Below are 23,042 nucleotides of genomic sequence, written 5' to 3' on the forward strand. Positions count from 1 at the left end.
ATAGCAAAAACAAAGTCAAGATCCAGAAAGAAAGAAAGCAATAAAAAGATTATACAACAAACCTGAATCATCGATGGAGAAGAGTTGAAGATTTTAGAAGAAAGAGACTTATTTGTGGAGGAGATTTTAGATGCAAAAATTCAATCTGTCAGAAACTCAAGTACAAAGTTAAAAGTTAGAGAAGTTAGTCGCCCTAGCTACTTTATTGGTTAATTATTAAATAAATTTCTCTTGACCCTTGTAAAAAATGAAAATTACAAACTAGTACTAGTAGTTATCAAGACACCATGTTTTCCTTTATTAATTGGGCCCCACATACACATACGTATATATATACTAGATAATGTTGCTTGTGCTATGCACGGGCCCAATAATATAAATGATATGTTTTGGGGCTAATAACGAAGTTTTTGAAGCGATTGTTTGCGTGGATAAAAGAATAAGTTTTTTTATCACAAACTTATACTTTCTTTGACGCTATTGAAGGCATAATAAGACTACCCACATACAACATTTTTGAAATATTTTATGTTGTCAATTATCATGATTTATAATATTTTTACGATAGATTCACTTCAAGAATCAGTTGAATTTTTTGTATTTTTTTCAAAACACGTTTTATGTTGTCAATTATCATGATTTATAGTATTTTTATGCATTTTTTAAATATAAAAAACCCAAAAAAAAAAGACAAATAAATTAAAATGGACCCAATATATGTTATTTTTGTTGTCTCAATTTATGTCACACAAATAAAATTTGGAGAATCATCCAAATTTTAATTTTTAAAAAAAAGAATGTTTTAAGTTTTTTTTTTTAAATTAAAAAAGAATGTTTTAAGTTATTAATTATTGTGATTTCTAATATTTTTATATAACTTTCAAATAACTTACATTACTGGTCACTTTATCCTAATTTATGTGATATGGATAAAATTACAAAATTAACCCTTTTAAAATGTCTTTCAAATATATTAAGTTGTTAATTATTATTATTTATAATACTTTTTTGGTAATTTTAAAATGATATGTGTTATTTTTTCTGTCCAAATATATGTGAGTCTGATAGAATTATGAGAGTGAACCTATTTTATTATATAGCTTTTAAATATTTTAACTTGGTAATTATTGTAATTTTTAATGTTTTTAAGTCATTTGTAAATGATATATGTTGCTTCCTTTGTCCCATTTTATATAGTATAAATAAAATTCCCGAAACCAACTCAATTTTGAATATATTTTTAAAAATATTTTAAATTATTAATTATTGCGATTTATAATATTAAAAAAAATAGAAAATGTACAAAACTTGTATCAGCCTAAAAAGTGACCACGATAATTCGAAGCCTACAGAAAGCAATATGGTTATACGTAATTTTTAAATACTTAATATATATTACTCCGCTTGTCTCAATGTATGTAGCATAGATAAAATTTCAAGAGTCAATCAAATGTTGTTAATTGTTAAGATTTATAATACATTTTACGTAGTTTTCAATAATTTCACATTAAACAATACATATTACTACTTTTGTCTCATTTTATGTGACATTGATAGATTAGTTTTAAGAATCAGTCAATTTAATTTTTTGAGTTTTTTTAATAAATATTTTAAGTTGTCAATTATCATGATTTATTGTATTTTATACGTAATTTTTAACGATAGATTAATTTCAAGAATCAATGGAATTTTTTTATATGTATTTATTTTTGAAATATTTTATGTTGTCAATTATCACGATTTATAGTATTTTTACGATAGATTAACTTCAAGAATCAGTGAAATTTTTTGTATCTTTTTCAAAACATATTTTATGTTGTCAATTATCATGATTTATAGTATTTTTACGCAATTTTTAAATATAAAAAAAAAAACTAAAAAAAAGACAAATAAATTAAAATCGACCCAATATATGTTATTTTTGTTGTCTCAATTTATGTGACACAAATGAAATTTGGAGAGTCATTGAATATTATATATTATACTTGGGCATAAACTCCCTTACGCACGGGCCCAATAACTATTATTTTTTGTCCTAATGTATGTGACACAGATAAAATATAGTGAGTTATTTAAATTTAATATGATTTTTAAATATTTGAAGTTGTTAATAATGTAATTTATAATATTTTTACGTAATTTGTAAATACTTAATATATATTACTCCGCTTGTCTCAATGTATGTAACATAGATAAAATTTCAAGAGTTAATCAAATGTTGTTAATTGTTAAGATTTACAATACATTTTACGTAGTTTTCAATAATTTCACATTAAATAATACATATTACTACTTTTGTCTCATTTTATGTGACATTGATAGATTAATTTTAAGAATCAGACAATTTTTTTTTTGTGTTTTTTTAATAAATATTTTAAGTTGTCAATTATCACGATTTATTGTATTTTATACATAAATTTTAACGATAGATTAATTTCAAGAATCAATCAAAAAAATTTATATGTATTTTTAAAAAAAATATTTTATGTTGTCAATCATCATGATTTATTGTATTTTTACGATAGATTAACTTCAAGAATCAGTGCAATTTTTTGTATCTTTTTCAAAACATATTTTATGTTGTCAATTATCATGATTTATAATTTATACGCAATTTTTAAATATAAAAAAAATTAAGACAAACAAATTAAAATGGACACAATATATGTTATTTTTGTTGTCTCAATTTATGTGACACAAATGAAATTTGAAGAGTCATCCAAATTTGCTTTTTTTTAAAATAAATGTTTTAAGTTATTAATTATTGTGATTTATAATATTTTTATGTAACTTTCAAATAACCTACATTGCTGGTCACTTTATCCTAATTTATGTGATATGGATAAAATTACAAAATTAACCCTTTTAAATACGTCTTTAAGATATTTTAAGTTGTTAATTATTATTATTTATAATACTTTTTGATAATTTTAAAATGTATGTGTTATTTTTTCTGTCCCAATATATATGACCCGGATAGAATTTTGAGAGTCAACCAATTTTATTATATATCCTTTAAATATTAAATATTTTAAGTCATTTGTAAATAATTTATTATATTATATTATTATATATCATATAAACTCCCTTATAGTAGAAAAATAAATATATATTATATATATTATATAATAGAAAAAATGATTTATTATATTATATATTATATAGGGAGTTTATGATGGGACATTAGAATGTCCCATCATAAACTCCCTCTTATATAATAGTAGAAAATAAAAATAAATTATAGTAGTATTATTTATATAACTTTTAAATCTATAACCAACCAAAAAGAATAAGAGAAATTTAATATAAAGAAAAAATATTTCTATTACTATTAATTAAATGAAAAATGGAATAAGGAGCCGACCTAGTATAGTGAGCCCATGAGTTGGGCCCACACAGTTCAACAAACGAATAACTTCTTGATTGGACAGATGAGGCATTATGTAAATGTTGATTGGTGTTTTGGTCTAATAACAAAAAAGTACACCTTTAAAGCAAGAGATTACAAAGAATAAAAAGTTCCGAAAATATTCTTGACATGTTGATGAAGAGCTTGTAGATTTTTTTTTTTTTTGGAGTCCGATGATTATCTTATATGTATTTTAACTTTTTTTAAATTGTAACTTATTGTGCTTTATAGTACTTTTTACGTCAATTTCAAATAATATATGTTTATCGTTTAACCTATTTTATGTGTTACGAATAGAATGTCAAGAGTCAAACAAATTTTTCATATAACTTTTAAATATTTACGTGAATTTCAAATAATATATGTTTATCATTCAACCCATTTTATGTGGTTTCAGTAGAATCTCAAGAGTCAGACAATTTTTTTCATATAATTTTTAAATATTTACGTCAATTTCAAATAATATATATTTATTATCTATCTCATTTTATGTGATACCAATAGAATGTCAAGAGTCAATTAATTTTTTTTATATAACTTTTAAATATTTATATTTTTCATTACTGTGATTTATAGTATTATTTATATAATTTTTAAATTCATATCCAACAAAAACGAATAAGAGAAATAAATTTAATAAATCTATTGGTCCACCGAATAACATAGATTTTGAAGTTGAGTGTATAAACTATAAATTATTTTGTTCTAAACTAAAAAATATGTCAACCTACACTATTTATTTATTTTTTTGTTTTTGGCAAATATTATGTAGTTAAACTAACTTATGCTACTTAATTAGTCATTATAGCTATAGTTTGCTATAATTATCAATCGCGATTAATAGTAACAATTAATTATGTGGGCTGACTTCTAAATTGTATAATTAGTCACATTTGTATAACTCGCCACATTTGTATAATTCACAACTAACAATTTTTCATTTGATTTGTATTTATATACGATGATTTGTATTTGTATATGACGATGATTTCCTTTGGTTTTTCAGTTTTATCACCTTATACAATCTTTTTGTGTATACCTTTTTAAAGTTTGTATAAACCTGTAGTTTTTTGTATAATATAATTTATATAATGTAATTTGTATAATATAATTTGTATAACTGTTTAAGTTCATATGTTTATGTTTGTATCAATTCATTATTTCGAGTTTTATCATATTTGTATAATTTCAGACTTTATATTACTCAATTATACAAAAACAAGTGAATTATATAAATGTACCCGCAAATTATACAAACGATATGCAAATTATACAAATTATTGCCCTCTCTCGCTCGTCTCTCTCCTTCTTCTTCCAATCTCACTCGCCAGTTATATAAATACATATGTATATCAGCTACATATATACAATTATATAACCGATAAACATATACAATTTACCTCTCTACCCTCTCTCGCTCACCTCTCTCCTCCCTCTCCCAATCTCACTCACCACTCTCCTTCCTATAACATGTAGCTACGAATCGTAATTAGCAAACTATATGATGATAAAACTGAAAAAAAACAAAGGAAATCATCGTCATATACAAATACAAACCATCTTATACAAATACAAATCAATCGAAGAATTGTTAGTTGTGATTTGTGAATTATACAAACGTGACTAATTATACAAATTCAAAGTCAATCCACGCAATTAATGATTAATGTTAGTCGCGATTGATAATTATAGCAAACTATAACTATAATGACTAATTAAGTAGCATAAGTTTGTTTAACTACGTAATATTTGCCAAAAACAAAAAAATATTAAACAGTGTAGCTTGACATATTTTTTAGTTTAGAACAAAATAATTTATAATTTATACACTCAACTTCAAAATCTATATTATTCGGTGGACCAATTAGAAGTATTATTTTTAATACACTCAACTTCAAAATCTATGCCTACATACTATAGCTATTTTCCAACATAGCTATAGTTAGAAAATAATTTTTATGGCAGGTACATATTGTTAAATAACCCTTTGAGATTAATTATTTTTTGGTCAAACACATATGCAGATCCTTAAATTTGTTTCTAAATTTTATTTTGACACTCCAACTCAACCTTGTTCCATTTTAACCCTTCAACTCCAATTTTTGTGTTCCATTTTGGCACTTCTAAGTGATGTGCCAAAGAGTGTGGATCAGACATTCTCTAAAAGAGTGAAAGACAAAAAAAAAGTATTTTTTTAAAAAATAATAAAAGATTATCCTTCAACTCTATTTCTTTTATGTACCATTTAACAGAAAATACTAATTTTATGATTTCTTTATTTCTATATATGTTATTGACCTGCAATTTTGCATTTTAAAAATTGACGATCATCCGTTAATTATTGTAAAAAATTAAAACTGACGGATTATCATTGTTTTTTTTTATAACAAAAGTAACAATTTCTTTTTAAGAGTTTTCCTATATTTTTGCGTGAAAAATAACTGACGAAAGTGCGTCGATTTTCTTTCTTAAAAAAATCAATGACAACCCAACGAAGTCTATCAAGTTTCAACATTTTTCGTAGTGTTATTAATTAGCAATGAACATGAGTTTTTTTTTACTCGTATTTAGTTGAATGAAAAATTAGAAAGCTGATATTTGAGTTAGTCCAAGTAGACTAGATATGAAAAAAAAAAGTGATGTTATTTAAATTAACAAATTGTTTTTTTTAAAAAAAACCCAACACACTTTCGCCGATTATTTTTTCACACAATAATGTATATAAACTCTAAATAAATTTTATTTTTTAAAAAAATGATGTTCATCCATTATTTTTTAATACAATAATGGCATGTGAAGTACACACATCCCACTTTGTTGATTCTTTGGAAAGAAGTGCCAAAATGGAACATAAAAATTGGAGTTGAAGGGTTAAAATGGAACAAGGTTGAGTTGGAGTGCCAAAATGAAATTTAGGGACAAGTTTAAGGGCTTGCATATGTGTTTGACCATTAATTTTAGTACCTCTACCTGCTTTGATATTATAATGAATATATGAGCATTTCATCTAAAAATTTAAACAACTAACAATAATAATAACATATTTTTGTTATTTAATTGTATTTTTTTTTAAAAAAAAAACTACCTTCCTTACCTCATGCATGGTTCTCAATTCTCATCTGTGATCTATAGGTAGATATATTTGCTTACACGCGATGGATGATACTATATTATAAATTAATGAAAGATTAATGCTTATTGGTCATGTGGAAGAAATGTACAAACCCTTTTGAGCATGAATATTTTTTACTCTTTTTTTTTTAATTTCTTTTCACTTTAAAATTAGTATTTGGCCATGAAAAATAAATTTGAAAACACCCAAAACTCTATTTCACTTTCACTATAATTTTCTTTTTCAAATTGTATCCTAAATTTTTTATTTTTACATTTAAAATTATATTTCATACTTAAATCATATTTCATGTTATATTTTTAGGGAAATTATATTCAAAGGAACAAATATTATTTGCAAAAACAACTGTAAAATGTTACACAAGATAATCTAATGTTTCTAATAAATTGAAACTAAAAAATCTAACAATATGATAGTTGGCATCCAAGAGTCGACAAAGCAAAGCAAATAGTTCATCTTAACAATTAATACCAAAGTGCCAAAATATAAAAAAAAAAAACTTAAAAAGAATAATTTTTACTTGAGGGTTGAATCCAAATACTGGATATTGGTTGGACCAAGTTGAAACAATTGGTGCTTGAATAATCAAAAGAGTAATATTTGTGTGTTGCCAAACAATAGAAAACCCCTTTATTGTTGTCATGAAACATTGGAAAATATATTTTATTTGCTAAGCCCCGTGCAACACTTGGTTTCAAGAACGATCCTCCATAGCTCACAAATAATGTTTTATCCTCCAAAGTTGTTACTTTTTCTTTCTCTAATTCCTCTCCATTCATCTTATACCTCCAAATATCTACTTTCCCTTCTTCAAGAGTTAAAAATATGACTAATATTCCTCCGTTATCAATATCTTCTGCTGTGAAAATCTGTCGAATTGAATTTTGTTTTCGATGTGACAATTGCTTCCCATGAAATTTCCAAGTAGGACTCTTGTCAGTTGAATTTTCGTTGATCTTTAGTATTCCTAAAGTCCCTTTATGTCCAAAAGTATAAACAATATTGTCATTTTTGAAATATACTGGATTATGTGGCACAAAAAATAATTCTTGGTTATTTCCATATTCATCATGATAAAAGGTATGAATCTTCCATATACTCTCTCCAACTTTGATCATATATACCATTGGAGGAAAACCAGAAAAGAAAAAACCAACCACAAAACAATCCGATGATGATGAGTCCGGGGGACACGAAAATGTCCATGAAGGGAATGAATTTTCGAACTCCTCTAATAAATCGGGTAGTTTCATTATAACCTTGGTAAAAGGATTGAAAAAGAACATGCCGTAGTCGCCTTTGCTCATGAGCAACCAATCTTCTATTGCACATCGAATTCGTGAACCCCTTAACTCAGGCATATCCATATAATTTTGAGTTATTTGTGCATTGTACAGTGGATGAAAGAATTCAACTTCACCAGTTTCTTCATAGAAGGTTATCAAACAAGGTGTATTAACACAAGAAAATGGAGAACTATAGCTATAATCATGTAGATCAGGCAGAGACAAGCGCCAATTCTTACAAACAGCACGAAAAACAACGTATTCTCCAACAACAAGACGTGATGAGATTAATCTGAGTATGTCTGTTGGAGCATTAGACCAACATTGTCTTTCAACATCCTCTGCAGGCTCCATTCCACTTTCGTATATATTCATCTATACGGATGTTGCTTAAATAGAAATTTTCTTTTGTTGTATTTGGACTTGATTACTTATTCTATTTGAACTAGGCAAAGGAATAATTATAATTCGATGGAATACTTTCCTTATTCTATTTTCTTATTGTATTTGGACTCACGGACGGTCAAGGCTTCCTTTCTGAAAAAAATTATATTATTTATATATGATTAAAATTATTTTTTATTTTGGACTTATTGCTTATTCTATGTGAACTAGGAAAAGGAATTAGAATTCCTTGAAATTCTTTCCTTAATTAAAAGTACCGCCCCTTTATTTCCTTGATCCTTACTGTATTTTGGACTTGATTACTTATTCTATGTGAATTAAGACACTGGCCTCTCAATTTTATTTAGGCTGATTTATTTGTTTAGCACCTATTATTTGTATAAGTCTTCACCGCAGCAGATCGAAGAGGTATGTCTTTTATTTTTGTGCTTACTATTAGGTTCTGAACAAATTATTTATACGTGAATTTCACCGCTCAATCCACTTTTCTTTTGCAGAGAAGAAAAAGAAACAAATTATTCTTTGCTTGAATATAATGAGTTTGGAAGAATACTATAGTCGAGTTCCTTTTTCTCCACAACCACATCCTTGGCTTGCTAATTTTTTTCATGAAGATGACAACAAGCAAAAACAAACATTTTTCAGTCTAACGAAGAATCGGACTATACTTGAACTTCGAAACAAAAAAATATGCGCGAGTGCTCATGACTCGTTGATGTTGTTTGACTACGACTCTGGAGATTGTTATATTTGGAATCCTATTTCAAACGACAAAATTCAGATGCCACCACTCTCAAATATTAGGTCCGACAAGTTACAATGCTTCTTGTCCGCACCACCACATGATCGTGATCAATGTAGTGTTCTCTTCTTTGACCCGCCTTCTTCACTTTACTTCTACAAGCCAAGTTATGATAAAAAAATTCATAAACACGATATAGAAATAATTATCGAGGGTCAACAAAGTCATTTGACAATCTTCACAGTTTTCAAGGAAAAATTCTACGGATTGACATGTCCAGGATCAATTCTGGTACATTTAGATCTAGATCATGACTTGGGAATAGTAACAGTTACACCATTGGTTAACCAACGCGCGTATGGTGGTGGAGAATTATTAGAAATGCCAAGGTGGGGTGAATACCTCATCCAATCCTCATGTGATGGTAATGATATGTTGTTATGCGTTACCAAGTTGTATTATGGATGGCTCCTGAGCCAAGTATACGGTTTTCTAGTGTATCGATTTGATTTTGAAGAAAAAGCATGGGTAAAGATGGAAAACATTGGCGAAACTGCAATTTTCCTATGTGGTTTCACGGGGACACGTTGCTCGACAAGAGGCAACAATCTTATTAAGAAAGGATCCATCTATTTCATCGAGGGTCGTTGTGTTTATCTATTTGATTTGGAAACGCGAAAAATATCGATAGTATCTCTCCCATGCCCACATGTAAGCAAGGAAAATACAACCTTTAGCTGGTTAACACTTCCACACAAATGCAATTGATCAATTTCAAGTATTTTTTTAAAGGTTTTTATCTTTGATTGTTGAATTTTTTAAAAAAATGATTAAATTTTATAAGTTGTAGTATATTTGTCAGCTGTGGCAAAATTTAAATGTTCGTTTATTTATGCATTATGCATTTAATTGCTTAGCAAAAATATATTATTTTTTGCTCCTGAACCTAATAGAGCTCCAATTAGAGAATACCATGTTATTTTTAATACATCAGATCAACCAATGATAAGAAATAATCTCCATAACAAATATAAGCATTACTAATACTATTACTAATACACTCTATTTTTATTTTTATAATGAGTGATGGTGAGATTCGATCTCTATATGATCAGAAACTTACAAAAATTCCACTAGTTTAGGAGATAATTACTTAGACACGTTAGTTTGTAGTATTATGAATCTTACTTGATTTTGGTGCGTCCAGATACATGTATCTTAGCTTGGGATACATGTGGTCAAAATTAGGTGTAATTTGTTCTAGATACACTATATTCGAGTGGATTAGAATATTAGATACATATACAAATTTGCTCGCCTCTTCCCATCTCGCTCGCCACTCTCCCATTAATCTGGTATCCCAAATACATGCAAATCACACCAGATACATTCATATACAAGTTTCTAGTGCGTATCTATTATGTTTTGCATGTATCCGAGATATATAGACAAATCTCGTTCCTCCCCCTTTTGTTTTTACTTGCCTCTCTCCCTATTTCATTGTATCTAGTAGCAAAAAATATGTATCTAGGTGTATCTGACTTGAAATATGGTATAGAATTATTAATAATACTCACTCGGTCCCATTTTATGTGACACCCTTTTCTTTTTAGCCCGTTCCAAAAAGAATGTCACCTCACCATAGTTAGATTAAATAATTTAACCTTAATATTCTTCTTTTACCCTTAATTTTCACTACACAAATATCCAAGAATTGTTTTAAACCACAATTTTCAAAAGTTTTCCTTTACCGTACCAAGTCAAAGGGTGCCACATAAAATATATAGGATGGAGAGAGTAATATAAAATGTAATCATTTCAAACTATGCGGTAAATTAGTAAATATAAGGCATAATACATAAATATGTTATTTAACTTTGCTTCAGTTGACATATATGCCCTTCAACTTTGTGTATGCACAAGTAGACACTTAACCTTAAAACACACAACCTCAAGGAATTTTCGCAATGCCTTATCCACTAGACTAAAACTTTAACTTGTGTCAAGAGGTGTCAATACTTATATATGTATTTATTAAACTAAAATTTGACCTCTATATACAATGTAATTTCCGACGAAGGGGTGTCACTTGACACCCCTTGAGTAAGGGTGGATTCGCCTCTGAGTAGGTATGACGTCACTCCGGACACAAATTTGGTGTGTAAGATGCCACATAGGATGAATGGGTCTATTTGTTTAATTTTATATAAGTTTAAATATTTATTTTTATACACCCAAAGTTAGAGGGCATAGATATCAGTTGAACCCAAGTTAAATGACACGTTTATGTATTATGTCAAAATATGATAGAAATATCTGTGTAATTAGTCAGTTTCTCCATATATGAACATCTCATTTAAAACCTTAAACAACTAAAAATAACATACATTTTTTATTATTATTATTTTAAAAAAAACATATAGTTTTATTATGAATGGTATTCTCAACAAAATTACCTTCCTTACCTCATGGTCCTCATCGATAGGTACTCTATGCGATTACACGCGAGATCAGATGTATATGATACTATATTTTAAATTAATGAAAAATGTGTATGGGTGCTGTGGACGAAATTTAAAAACTCGTTTGGTCTTAAGTTTCTTTTTATAATTTTTTTCACTTTGAAAATCGCATTTTCCCACGAAATATAAATTTGGAAAATATCCAAAACTCTTTTTTCATTTTTACTATAATTTTTCTTTTTCAAATTTAAGCCTAATTTTAAAAATAAAAACGACCCCATTTAAATTATATTTCATATTTCAAGTTTTTTTTTTAGAAAAAGTATATTCAAACAAATAAATATTATTTACAAACATTATAACGAAACACAAGTTCATCTTCAAAAACTTTATAACCGTATTTAAATTTTTTATGTACATATTTTGTATGTTGCAATGTTGTAGTTCAAATCCTTATATTGATGAAATTCCAATCCAACTAAATGAAGGTTGAGGGATGGGTATATGAATCATGGAAATTAAGTTCCAGTGAAATGTTTCTAATATATAGAAACTAAAACAAAGCAAATAGTTCGTCGTACCAATTAATACCAAAATACGAAAAAAAAGCAAAAAGAGAATAATGTCTACTTGAATCACGAGGGTTGAATCCAAAAGCTAAGTATTGGTTGAACCAAGTTGAAATAATTAGGGCTTGAGTAATTAAAAGAGTAATATTTGTGTTTGGCCAAACAATAGAAAACTCTTTTGTTGTTATCCTGAAACATTGGAAAATATATCTTGTTTCCTAATCCCTGTGCGACACATGATCTCAAAAACGAAACTCCAAAGCTGACAAACAGAGTTTTTTTTGCTAAACTTGTTACTCTTTCTTTCTTCAATTCCTCTCCGTTCATTTTATACCTCCAAATATCTACTTTCCCTTCCTCATGAGTTATAAACACAACTAATATTCCTCCATTATCAGTGTCTTCTGCTGTGAAAACCTGTTGAATTGAAATTTGTTTTCGATGTGACAATTTCTTCCCGTGAAATTCCCAAGTAGGAGTCTCTGTAGTTGAGTTTCCGTTGATCCTTAATATTCCCAAAGTTCCTTTATGTCCCAACATATAAACAATGTTATTATTTTTAGAATATACCGGATTATTAGGCATAAAGTTTATTCCTTCTACTTCATCATAAAAGTCATGAAGAGTCCATCTACTCTCTCCAACTTTGATCATGTATACCATTGGAGGAGTACCACAAAAGAAAAAACCAACCACAAAACAATCTGATGATGATGAGTCTGGGGAACACGAAAACGTCCATGAGGGGAATAAATTTTCATCCGTCTCTAGTAAATCGGGTAGTTTAATTATAACTTTAGTAATTGGATTGAAAAAGAACATGCCAAATTTGCCTTTGCTCATGAGCAACCAATCCTTTACTGCACATCGAATTCGTGAACCCTTTAACTCAGGTATATCCATCTTCTGAATCATTTGTGCATTGTATAGTGGATGAAAGAATTCTACATTGCCACTTTCCTCATGTAACCTTATCAAACAAGGCGAATTAATACAAGAAAACGGAGAATTATAACTATATTCATGTAGATCAGGCAGTGACAAACGCCAATTCTTACAAACAACACGAAAAACAACATACTCACCAGCAACAAGACGTGATGAGATTAATCTGAGTATGTCTGTTGGAGTATTAGACCAACATTGTCTATCAACATCCTCCATTCCACTTTATATTTTTGTTGTAGAAGGTAAAAAAACATCTATGCTTAAATAGGATTTTTCTTTGTTGTATTTGGACTTGATTACTTATTCTATTTGAACTAGGCAAAGGAATAATTAGAATTCGATGGAATCCTCTCCTTAATTAAAAGGAATATTGATTACCATATTATTTACACATGGTTATAATTATTTTTTATGTCGAACCTTTCAGCTAGTTATTTGCTTATTTCTTCAAATTAAATTTTAAAATTCCTTAGTGAAAATTCTAGTTCTACAACTATTTGGACTTAATTACTTATTCCATGTAAACTAGGAGAAGGAATTAGAATTCCATGGAATTCTTTCCTTAATTAAAAGTGCCGCCCCTCTATTTCCTTAATCCTTATTGTATTTGGACTGGTCACTGAATTTTATTTAAGCTGCTTTATTTGTTTAGCACGTATTATTTGTATAAGTCTTCACGGTAGCAGATCAAAGATGTATGATTTTTTTCCTATGGTTACTGAGTTCTGAATAAATTATTTATACGTGAATTTCTGATCCCAATCTATTTATCTAATTATTTACTACTATGTAATGTATGCCTTTGCCTTTTTTTATCTTCTGATGCCTTACCGGTACAATGTTGAATATTTTGCTCCATGTTTGTTAGTTTTCTTAATTTTAGGTAATTATTATAAGTTTCAAGATTCGCAATTAATTTTTTTGTGTGTGTGGATCCTAAACGTGTTTGTCTATGAAATTTGTCGCTAAAGGTTCTTAAATAATTGGTTTTCTTAAAATTCATAGCTAAATGGGTTAACATGAGATTTTGTTATTTAGCTACGAAATATTCACAATTTTCTTGTTTTCTAGTAGTGAATTTTGTCCAAATTCCAATATAAAAAGGTTGTAGGTTTGGATTAATTCACTAAGATGAAAAGAAACCGCGGATTTACTACTTTCTTTGGAAGTTCCATAGATTAATCTTTTAATTGTTAATTAATTTGGCTTAAAACACTCTCCTATTCGTCTATACTACTTAATTCTTTGTAGTTATTAACAAAATATTATTATCCTCTTCTTTTGTTTTTGCAGAGAAGAGAAGAAACAAATTCATTCTTTGCTTGAAAAAAATTGAATATAATGAGTTTGGAAGAATACTATAGTCGAGTTCCTTTTTCCCCACAACCACACCCTTGGCTTGCTAATTTTTTTCATGAAGATGACAACAAGCAAAAACAAACATTTTTCAGTCTATCGAAGAATCGGACTATACTTGAACTTCGAAACAAAAAAATATGCGCGAGTGCTCATGACTCGTTGATGTTGTTTGACTACGATTCTGGAGATTGTTATATTTGGAATCCTATTTCAAACGACAAAATTCAGATGCCACCACTCTCAAATATTAGGTCAGACAAGTTACAATGCTTCTTGTCCGCACCACCACATGATCGTGATCAATGTAGTATTCTCTTCTTTGACCCGCCTTCTTCACTTTACTTCTACAAGCCAAGTTATGATAAAAAAATTCATCAACACAATATAGAAATCATTATCGAGGGTCAACAAAGTCATTTGACAACCTGCACAGTTTTCAAGGAAAAATTCTACGGATTGACATGTCCAGGATCAATTCTGGTACATTTAGATCTAGATCATGACTTGGGAATAGTAACAGTTACACCATTGGTTAACCAACGCGCGTATGGTGGTGGAGAATTATTAGAAATGCCAAGGTGGGGTGAATACCTCATCCAATCCTCATGTGATGGTAATGATATGTTGTTATGCGTTACCAAGTTGTATTATGGATGGCTCCTGAGCCAAGTATACGGTTTTCTAGTGTATCGATTTGATTTTGAAGAAAAAGCATGGGTAAAGATGGAAAACATTGGCGAAACTGCAATTTTCCTATGTGGTTTCACGGGGACACGTTGCTCGACAAGAGGCAACAATCTTATTAAGAAAGGATCCATCTATTTCACCGAGGGTCGTTGTGTTTATCTATTTGATTTGGAAACGCGAAAAATATCGATAGTATCTCTCCCATGCCCACATGTAAGCAACGAAAATACGAACTTTAGCTGGTTAACACTTCCACACAAATGCAATTGATCAATTTCAAGTATTTTTATCTTTGATTGTTGAATCTTTTTAAAAAAAATGATTCATTTTATAAGTTGGGGTATATTTGTCAGATGGGGTAAAATTTAAATTTTTGTTTATTTATGCATTATGTATTTAATTGCTTAACAAAAATAAATTATTTTTCGCTCCTGAACCTAAGAGAGCTCCAATTTGGGAATACCTTTTTTCTTGAATAATTTGGCAGGCGGAATCAACCAATTTCACATTGCAACTCTCTTAATGACAAGAATAAAATACAAGATATTTTTTTTTTTGCTAGCATTAAATGAAAGAATAGACCAAAAGTGCAATGAAGAACAAAATTGAGCAATTTTTTTATAATATTCAAACAGACAACTTTAAGATTGAATGTGTGAGGATGTTTACAATTTTATTGTCCTATTACATCATCACAATTCTCAATATATATTATTAAATTTCTTGGGTGACATGTTGCCTATTTCTATCTTTATTCTCGGTCATAAATATTAAAAGATATTAATATGATGCAAAACTAACATTAATATGGAGGATATTTGAATTGACTTTTAGAAATAGTGTACTTATTAGTTATTCACTCCGTTCATTTTTATTTGTCACATTAAAATTGACACATTAATTATTAAGGATTCATTTGACCATTTAAGATAAAATCATATAAATGAAGTTAAAGTTTTTTTTTGGACATTAATTTAAATTTTTAAGTTAGTATTTTTTGCTCGTAAACATTACAAATTCATTAGTTGTAAAAAACCCAAAATTGCTCCAATTCTTTTTAAATACAATTTCACCCTATAAACAAAATTTTATAACAAAAATATAATATAGTATCACAAATCTATTCAGAAAAAATCCAACATTTCTTTAGTTTAATAAAAAAGTAAAATTAAAGTATACTATTCTTTAAATTTTGTTCGTAAGAATCAACAAAATAAACATTGATTTGAAATATTAATAAATTTTTGGAGCAAATGATAATTTTGGAACATTAAAAAGTTGAATTTTTAACACTATATATATCTGGGTTACTTTATAGATCAATTGGGCAAAACTAGACACAATGTAACCTCAATTCTTTGCTGGGTTACATGATTCATTTTTTTGGCTTGCTCTTGCACATTCTGCAATTGGTAAAAATTCTAGAATATATAAGGATATAGCTTTCCAATTGCTACTTTAGGTTATTGTTCATTATTTTGATAGATCTAATCAATGAAAATTTTATTGTTCGATTCAGCTTCTTACTCACTCCAATGGTGAAACTAAGTGATCTGTTTCTCCCAATAAGTTCACTGCAATTAGAATATATTTGTTAGTATTTTTGTTATCATATTTTGATCTGTGTTATTATAAATCACAAATTTCAATCGATCATTACAATTATAAATCAAATAGTATAGATCAATATTTATTTAACTTCATAGATTTTCAAAATGGAAGAAATAAAAATTTATCGATTCAGCTCCATGCAATTAGAATATATTAAAACTTTATTAATGAGTTTGACAAAGAAAGGATATATTATAACTTTATTAATGAGTTTCAAAATGGAAGAAATGAAAAGTAATAATTAATTCTAGTTAATAGGAGATTAGACATTTGTTTACTTAATATATCATGAATACTGATATAAAAACTTTATTTATAAATATGAAGATTTGAGTTGTTTAATTTGAAGTTCTAAAATATTCCTCATAAAAAAGTAGATAGCTCTTTTTCCTTTCTTTTTTAATTTAAACTGTATATTATTTTTTAAAATAATATTCAATATTGAGTGAAATTAAAATCATAAAATTCACTATTAAAATTTTTCGAGGCTCAAAATTTTGTGGCCTAAAACAGATGCTTTACTAACCTTACCCTTGAGCCACCCCTTATTACTTCAAACAATGCCTACTTTATTGATTATTACCAACTAAATTTGAGAGTAGTACACTTCAATTTTACTTTTTATTTAACTAAAAGAATGTTGGATTTTTTAAGGAATAGATAGTGAAAATTAAAATAGAGTTTTGAATGTTTTAAAATTTATATTTCATGGTTGTACACCCCGAAAGTTTTTATGATAAGATCCAAACAGTTCATCATTTGCGTATAAGATCGTATCGGGTGACTCTTAAATTGTGCTTAGGTGTTAAGGTCAATTCTTTAGTGTGTAAATGAATTTGAAAATGAACTAAGGTCATAAGAATCCCCTAACACAAAGTTGAGTTGAAAGCTTCGTTACCAATTAAGTTTTGATTTAAGATTCTACTTAGGTCAACTTCAAATAACCATATCTCTTAGAATATGAAGATTTACATGATCCATAACCTATCAAATTGAAAGTATTTGAGTCTTCTTTCCAACGCCACTAATTTTGCATCAATCCGAGTTAGGAGTAAATAGTTATGATAATTTTATTAACCTGATACGGTGCAGATTTAACCGACGGGAAAAAAACTACTAAAAAGGGTCTTTTTGTATTTTTACCCCTAAGAAAACCTTAAACAAATTTATTGACTAATAAAAGATCCAAAACAATCAGATTTTCATCTCTTAATCCCCAATTCTCTTCCCTCTCAAACTCCAAGTCAAAATCCTAAAAAAAATCAAAGCATAAGACTTCTATTCAAGATTCTTTCAAATCTTTTTCAAGATTCTCCTTCAAGGTAAGTACTTATCCAAGGATTTACAAGATAATTCCTCAAAGTTGGATGACCTTTTGAGATATTTACTTGCAAAATGTAAGTTAAGAAAAATGGCATGGATGAATCTTTTCTTTAACATCAATAGTATAGATGAATCAAACTTTTAACGAATAACATAAATAAGCCTTTTCTAAAAGTTCGATGGCAAATAAGTTGGAGTATATTTGTGAGCTGAGGCAAAATTTAAATGTTCGTTTATTTATGCATTATGCACTTAATTACTTAGCAAAAATATCGTATATTTTGCTCCTGAACCTATCAGAGCTCCAAAGAGAATACCTTTTCTCTTGAATAATTTGGGCACGCAGAGTCAACCAATTTCACATTGCAACTCTCTTAATGACAAGAATAAAATACAAGATGATTTTTTTTGCTAACAACAAAGTGAAAGAATAGACCAAAAGTGCAATGATGAACAAACTTGAGCAATTTCTTAGGGTATTCGAACATACAACCTTAAGATTGATTGTGAGGATGCTTACCATCTGAGCAACTTTTCTTGTCCTGTCAATTCATCTCAATTCTCGACACATATTATTAAATTTTTTGGGTGACTTTTCAAAAGAATTTACATATCAACAAGTAAATCACAAGCACAGAAGATGAAGAACATCAGAAATGGTTTGTTCTTCTAGGTACAGGTAAAACACACTGTTACAGAAGACGAGATAGAAGATTAAATAACATTTCTTTCCAACGTTTGCATCCATTTCCAATATCGACTAAGTGCAGAAGCTAGTAGAGGATTAAACAAATTGAGACAGAGCACCCTCGGTCGGCATCCTCTTGTTATGTTTTGTTGGAAGAAGGGAGCCAGACTCCTTGCATTTGGACCACTTGGAAGGCTTTCTGTCTTCTTTCCTCCAAAGCTTGGCAGCTACCATCCTGAATCCACTCTTTGCTCCAGCAACTATAAGCTTAATGAGCTCTCTGATATTCAAAAGGACAATTGTCATATAGTAACATCCATTAGAAAAGTAGCTGGGATTGAATTGTAGCAGTTCTTGTCATTGTGTTTGAAAAGAAAATCCTGGACTGCGACCTTCAAACTTTCATTTGTTTCAATTAAAAGACAGATTCAAGCTTACCTCATAGTTAAAGGAAAACGTGCAAAAGTAAATTAGCGCTTGTCAACTGCTTTTACCCCACACGGGAATCTAGCTGGCACTGACTATTAGGTGAAAGTGATTTACCAATACAGACATGACTACTACTATCATGTTATGGAACTTGGAACAAATAATCATTAGGTCATCACTAGCTCAGAAATGCAGGAGGCAACAATGCTTTCATAGAACATTTCTTATGATGATTTCACCTTCTAAATGAGAAAAAGAATGGATTTTTCTTCGCAACACAGCGTGTTCCAGTTCTCTTTTTTTTTTCACCCTTCCCAAGAAACTTGGCAACTAAATAGTAAATACTGCGCCTTGTCCTCCCAAGGATATATTGGATAGGAGCCTCCTAAAGGATCATTTCAAATAGATTATGTGATATTGGATCTACTCTTCGGTTAAAATGAACCTGAATTAGATTCTATTCCTCTCTTTATCCTCAAAATAATTCCCCACCCGAACTATTCTTATTACCCACCAAGCTTTTTCGAATCAATTTTATTATTTCTAATTTGGAGTTCAAGTATGGAAGAATCCTGCACTACAATGTGATCGCAATCTCAGGCAACCACTTTGAGAAGAGGGGCAGGAGGCCATCTTCATCCCTACAACCCCAAAACTCACACTTCTCCGTGTTTCACATGTTTGATGCTCTTTTAGTCCAGGGGGTCGTTTTTTAGAGTGCATTACAAAAATTAATGCATGCACTACTTTTGTGTATTACTAGTACCTTGTTTGGTACATTTTTCAACCTATGTATAACTCTCTATTTGGTATTATGCTATGTATAACTAATACCTAGCTAACCATGGTATTAGTAATGCAAGGTTTAATGCATACATCAACACGGATAAAGACACAATTGCCTCTCAAATCCCTTTCCACTTCCTTTCCACCATCTTTGTGGAGGGTATTTTTGTAAATATTATTATGCATGTTATTTTTAATATACCAAATCAAACAATGCATAAGAAATAATCTTCGCATTACTAATGTCAGTATTAGTACACTCTACTCAACACTATTCTTATACACCCTACCACATGACCCCTAAATGCATCAAGCCAACTGCCCATCACAAATACATGTATTTCTGTTCTTTCTAACTGAAACTGAATCGACCAAGACAAAACAGTGCCACAGAAGAGGAAAGGTAAAGATAATTAAGTTCTACCAGGGTTTCCCAATTTTTCCAAGTTTAAAATCAGAAAGCATCCATAAAGCATGTTGAACTCTCAATATAGAATTGGACAACCTGGGAAATATAGTGGCCCAAGAGTTTGCAACAACAGATTTGCTCAATGGCCTCTCTAACAAATCCTCAAGCTGAAAACTGTGAATAACAGATCATCTTCTCAAGGGTGCTTTATGTATTTTACTCCAAAAGAATGACAGTGTACTTTTACTAATAACACTCTTTTGAACCGTGAGGGACATGAAATTGAAAAATGACGGTTCTACCAGGATAATATTCACAAATGATAAATTAATCAATCATATTGGTCAATAATGAAAGAGGAAACTATCATCATGTGAGTTCAGAGAAAGGGAAGTTTGCACTTACAAGGGTGAGCAAGGAGAGCGACCACCATTCACATAGTAGATGAACAAGTACGCATCGTAATGCTGACCATTAATAAAATAAAAGGCAGACAGCCTCCTCACACATTGAAAGGACATTTTCTTGTACAAGTATATGGCAGGGTTATTATATGAGATCACATGTAGGTAAACTGCTCGACAAGTTGGGATGTTCGAGGCATATTTTATGACCTCGCGAATGAGAGAACTGGCTGAAAATCCAAAAGTGCAGAACATTTAGTAAGTCATAAAATGAAAGATAGAAGTAGAACTAAGAGTGTGTATGAGAAAAGAAAGCCTCACCTATTCCAAGATTTCTATAAGAGTCTGCAACCCCTAGAGTCAAGATGTAAATCAGTGTTTGCTCTGATCTAGATGAGTCATACCTCAGAAATTCTTCTATCTGTAGGTATATGTTATTCAAAATTAATAAAATTTTGCAAGGATAAATTCTAAGAGTAAAAAGGCAGAAATACTCACGTCACTGTCTTTTGCTAGAACAGTCCGGGCAGTCACAAATCCAATAAGTTCGTCACTTTGCTCATTGGGTCGATTACGATCAACAGCTCCCCATGAGACAATGTCCCGTCCATTAACAACATTTTGGAAGAACTCAGACTCGTATCTAAATATCCAAAAAGAAAAAAAAGTTATTAACAAGATTAGATGTGTGCTTTAAAAACCAAAGGTTTTGGTAAATGAGCACACTCCGGTTTGAAAGTTCAAGACAATATCTAATAGTATGGTACTTGAATGACCCAAACATGAAATAAATAATCTGACCTGATCGGGAACAGATCCCCGTGAATTTTTTCAAGTACTTCTAAATCAGAGGTTCGTATTGGCCTATATTGTATGAGCGGATTGTGAGAGAGTTTGAGGTTCAGCATCGCACAATCTAGTATCAATCCCCAGCAAACAATTGGTGTATCTGTAAAGCTCGTTTGAGAAGTGTTCTCTCCATCTATACATCATCAACCACAATGGCCATTTAATCTCTGCAAGTAGTTGATTTCTTTCTCTTCATCAATTGCTTTATACACGTGAGGTAGAATAAAACCTAAGCCTCACAAGAAAGTCAACTAAAGCTGTCCAGTAACAATCCCTCTGGTAATAGAAGCTCCAGCAGCTTTCACCACGCCAAATATGTACTACATAAAATAAAAAGGACGCGAGGTTGAATAAGTTCACAAATCTACACATTAGCTTTTTTCTTGAGTAGAAGAGCTCTTATCCAAGTCTCTAGTATCTAAAAATTCAGCACTTGGTTTTAGGCTATCAAATACAAGACTTGTACACTAAAAACTTGGCGACTCGAATGATGAAAGATCCCATCAGACTTCATGGTTTGTTTTCAAAGTTGGGAGGTTAACATATAATAGATGGCAATAAAAAAACTAGGAACTTCCACTCAATATTTGACAACAACCTTCAGAATATACATTTTGGGTTGAACCAAATTCTAGCTTCTAACAAGTCTCTACTTCAAGTTCGAAAAAGGAAACACACTAATGTGAATCAAGAGCTTTCTCACGGAATTAGTAGAGTTGTGTGCAAGCTGGCCTACACACAACACCAAGGTTATCAAACATAAAAAAGACAAGACCTTTCTAAATCCTGCACAATTACCAAGTTTCGAGTACCCAATTCCTAATGTATCAGAAATTAATGGTGTGGCTTATAGCAGCCATCCACAACTGCTACGAAGTTCCACCTACTACCAAACTTAGCTAAATTTTCAACCAGAAACAAAAAATCAAAAGAATACCAATTGAACTCGAGGAAAAACAATCGCCCCAACAACAACAGTGTCACTGATTGAAACCAACAAAAAGGGTATGAAAAATGAAATCGAACTTCATGATCTCTATACCAAAAATTGTTAGATCAGAAGCAAACAATTAATTACCTGAGATGTAGCAGTTGAATTTGAATTTTGGATGAAGCAAGAAAGAGGTATATGTATAAATAATGATAAAGAAATTGGAAAAAAATCAGCGATTCCTTTCTGTTTCGTCGGAGATAAAAATCCTTTGACTGAAAATGAAGAAGGAATCCAATTCTCTTTCAATTTTCTTCCCGTCGACGACTCAGCGATACAACTTTGCCGGTGCATCCAAATATCTCAGTTGCCTCAATTAACTAAGATTTTGCAGATCCATTATTTTTTTTTATTCAAATTATATGGGATAATGTTTTTTAAAAATAAATAAATAAATGGTGAGGGTAATTTGTTTTTATGACAAGAGCTACACAATTAAGAGGGAAAAAAAGAAGGAAATTTAACACAGTAATAATTGATTAACTGAACTTAAATACACTATCATATAATATTAAATTTTCGTCAAATTTAGAAGCGTTTTCAATATTTTTT

General features: G+C 29.7%; 3 protein-coding genes across 4 annotated transcripts; all 3 read right to left on the reverse strand.

Annotated features, from left to right (window-relative positions):
* Positions 1-7,042: 7,042 nt before the first annotated feature.
* LOC125858725 (F-box protein At4g00893-like) lies at positions 7,043-8,203 on the reverse strand. Its single transcript, XM_049538540.1, has one exon. The coding sequence runs from the start codon at positions 8,201-8,203 to the stop codon at positions 7,043-7,045; it is 1,161 nt and encodes a 386-aa protein (XP_049394497.1).
* Positions 8,204-12,072: 3,869 nt separating this feature from the next.
* LOC125858727 (F-box protein At4g00893-like) lies at positions 12,073-13,170 on the reverse strand. Its single transcript, XM_049538541.1, has one exon. It carries the CDS (start codon positions 13,168-13,170, stop codon positions 12,073-12,075), a length of 1,098 nt encoding a protein of 365 aa, XP_049394498.1.
* Positions 13,171-18,483: 5,313 nt separating this feature from the next.
* Positions 18,484-22,843, reverse strand: LOC125859752 (histone acetyltransferase MCC1). 2 transcript variants are annotated; one of them, XM_049539564.1, is made up of 7 exons: positions 22,578-22,843; positions 21,452-21,819; positions 21,149-21,293; positions 20,972-21,071; positions 20,652-20,880; positions 20,343-20,420; positions 18,484-18,902 (listed from the first exon to the last, which is right to left on the reverse strand). In XM_049539564.1, exons 2-7 carry the CDS (start codon positions 21,556-21,558, stop codon positions 18,719-18,721), a joined length of 843 nt encoding a protein of 280 aa, XP_049395521.1. In that variant the 5' UTR covers positions 21,559-21,819; positions 22,578-22,843; the 3' UTR covers positions 18,484-18,718. The 2 variants fall into 2 exon arrangements, with proteins under 2 accessions (XP_049395521.1, XP_049395522.1); XM_049539565.1 differs by lacking the exon at positions 20,343-20,420.
* Between the last annotated feature and the right edge of the window lie 199 nt (positions 22,844-23,042).

This window comes from Solanum stenotomum, chromosome 3 (assembly GCF_019186545.1).
Source record: "Solanum stenotomum isolate F172 chromosome 3, ASM1918654v1, whole genome shotgun sequence".
Lineage (NCBI taxonomy): Eukaryota > Viridiplantae > Streptophyta > Magnoliopsida > Solanales > Solanaceae > Solanum > Solanum stenotomum.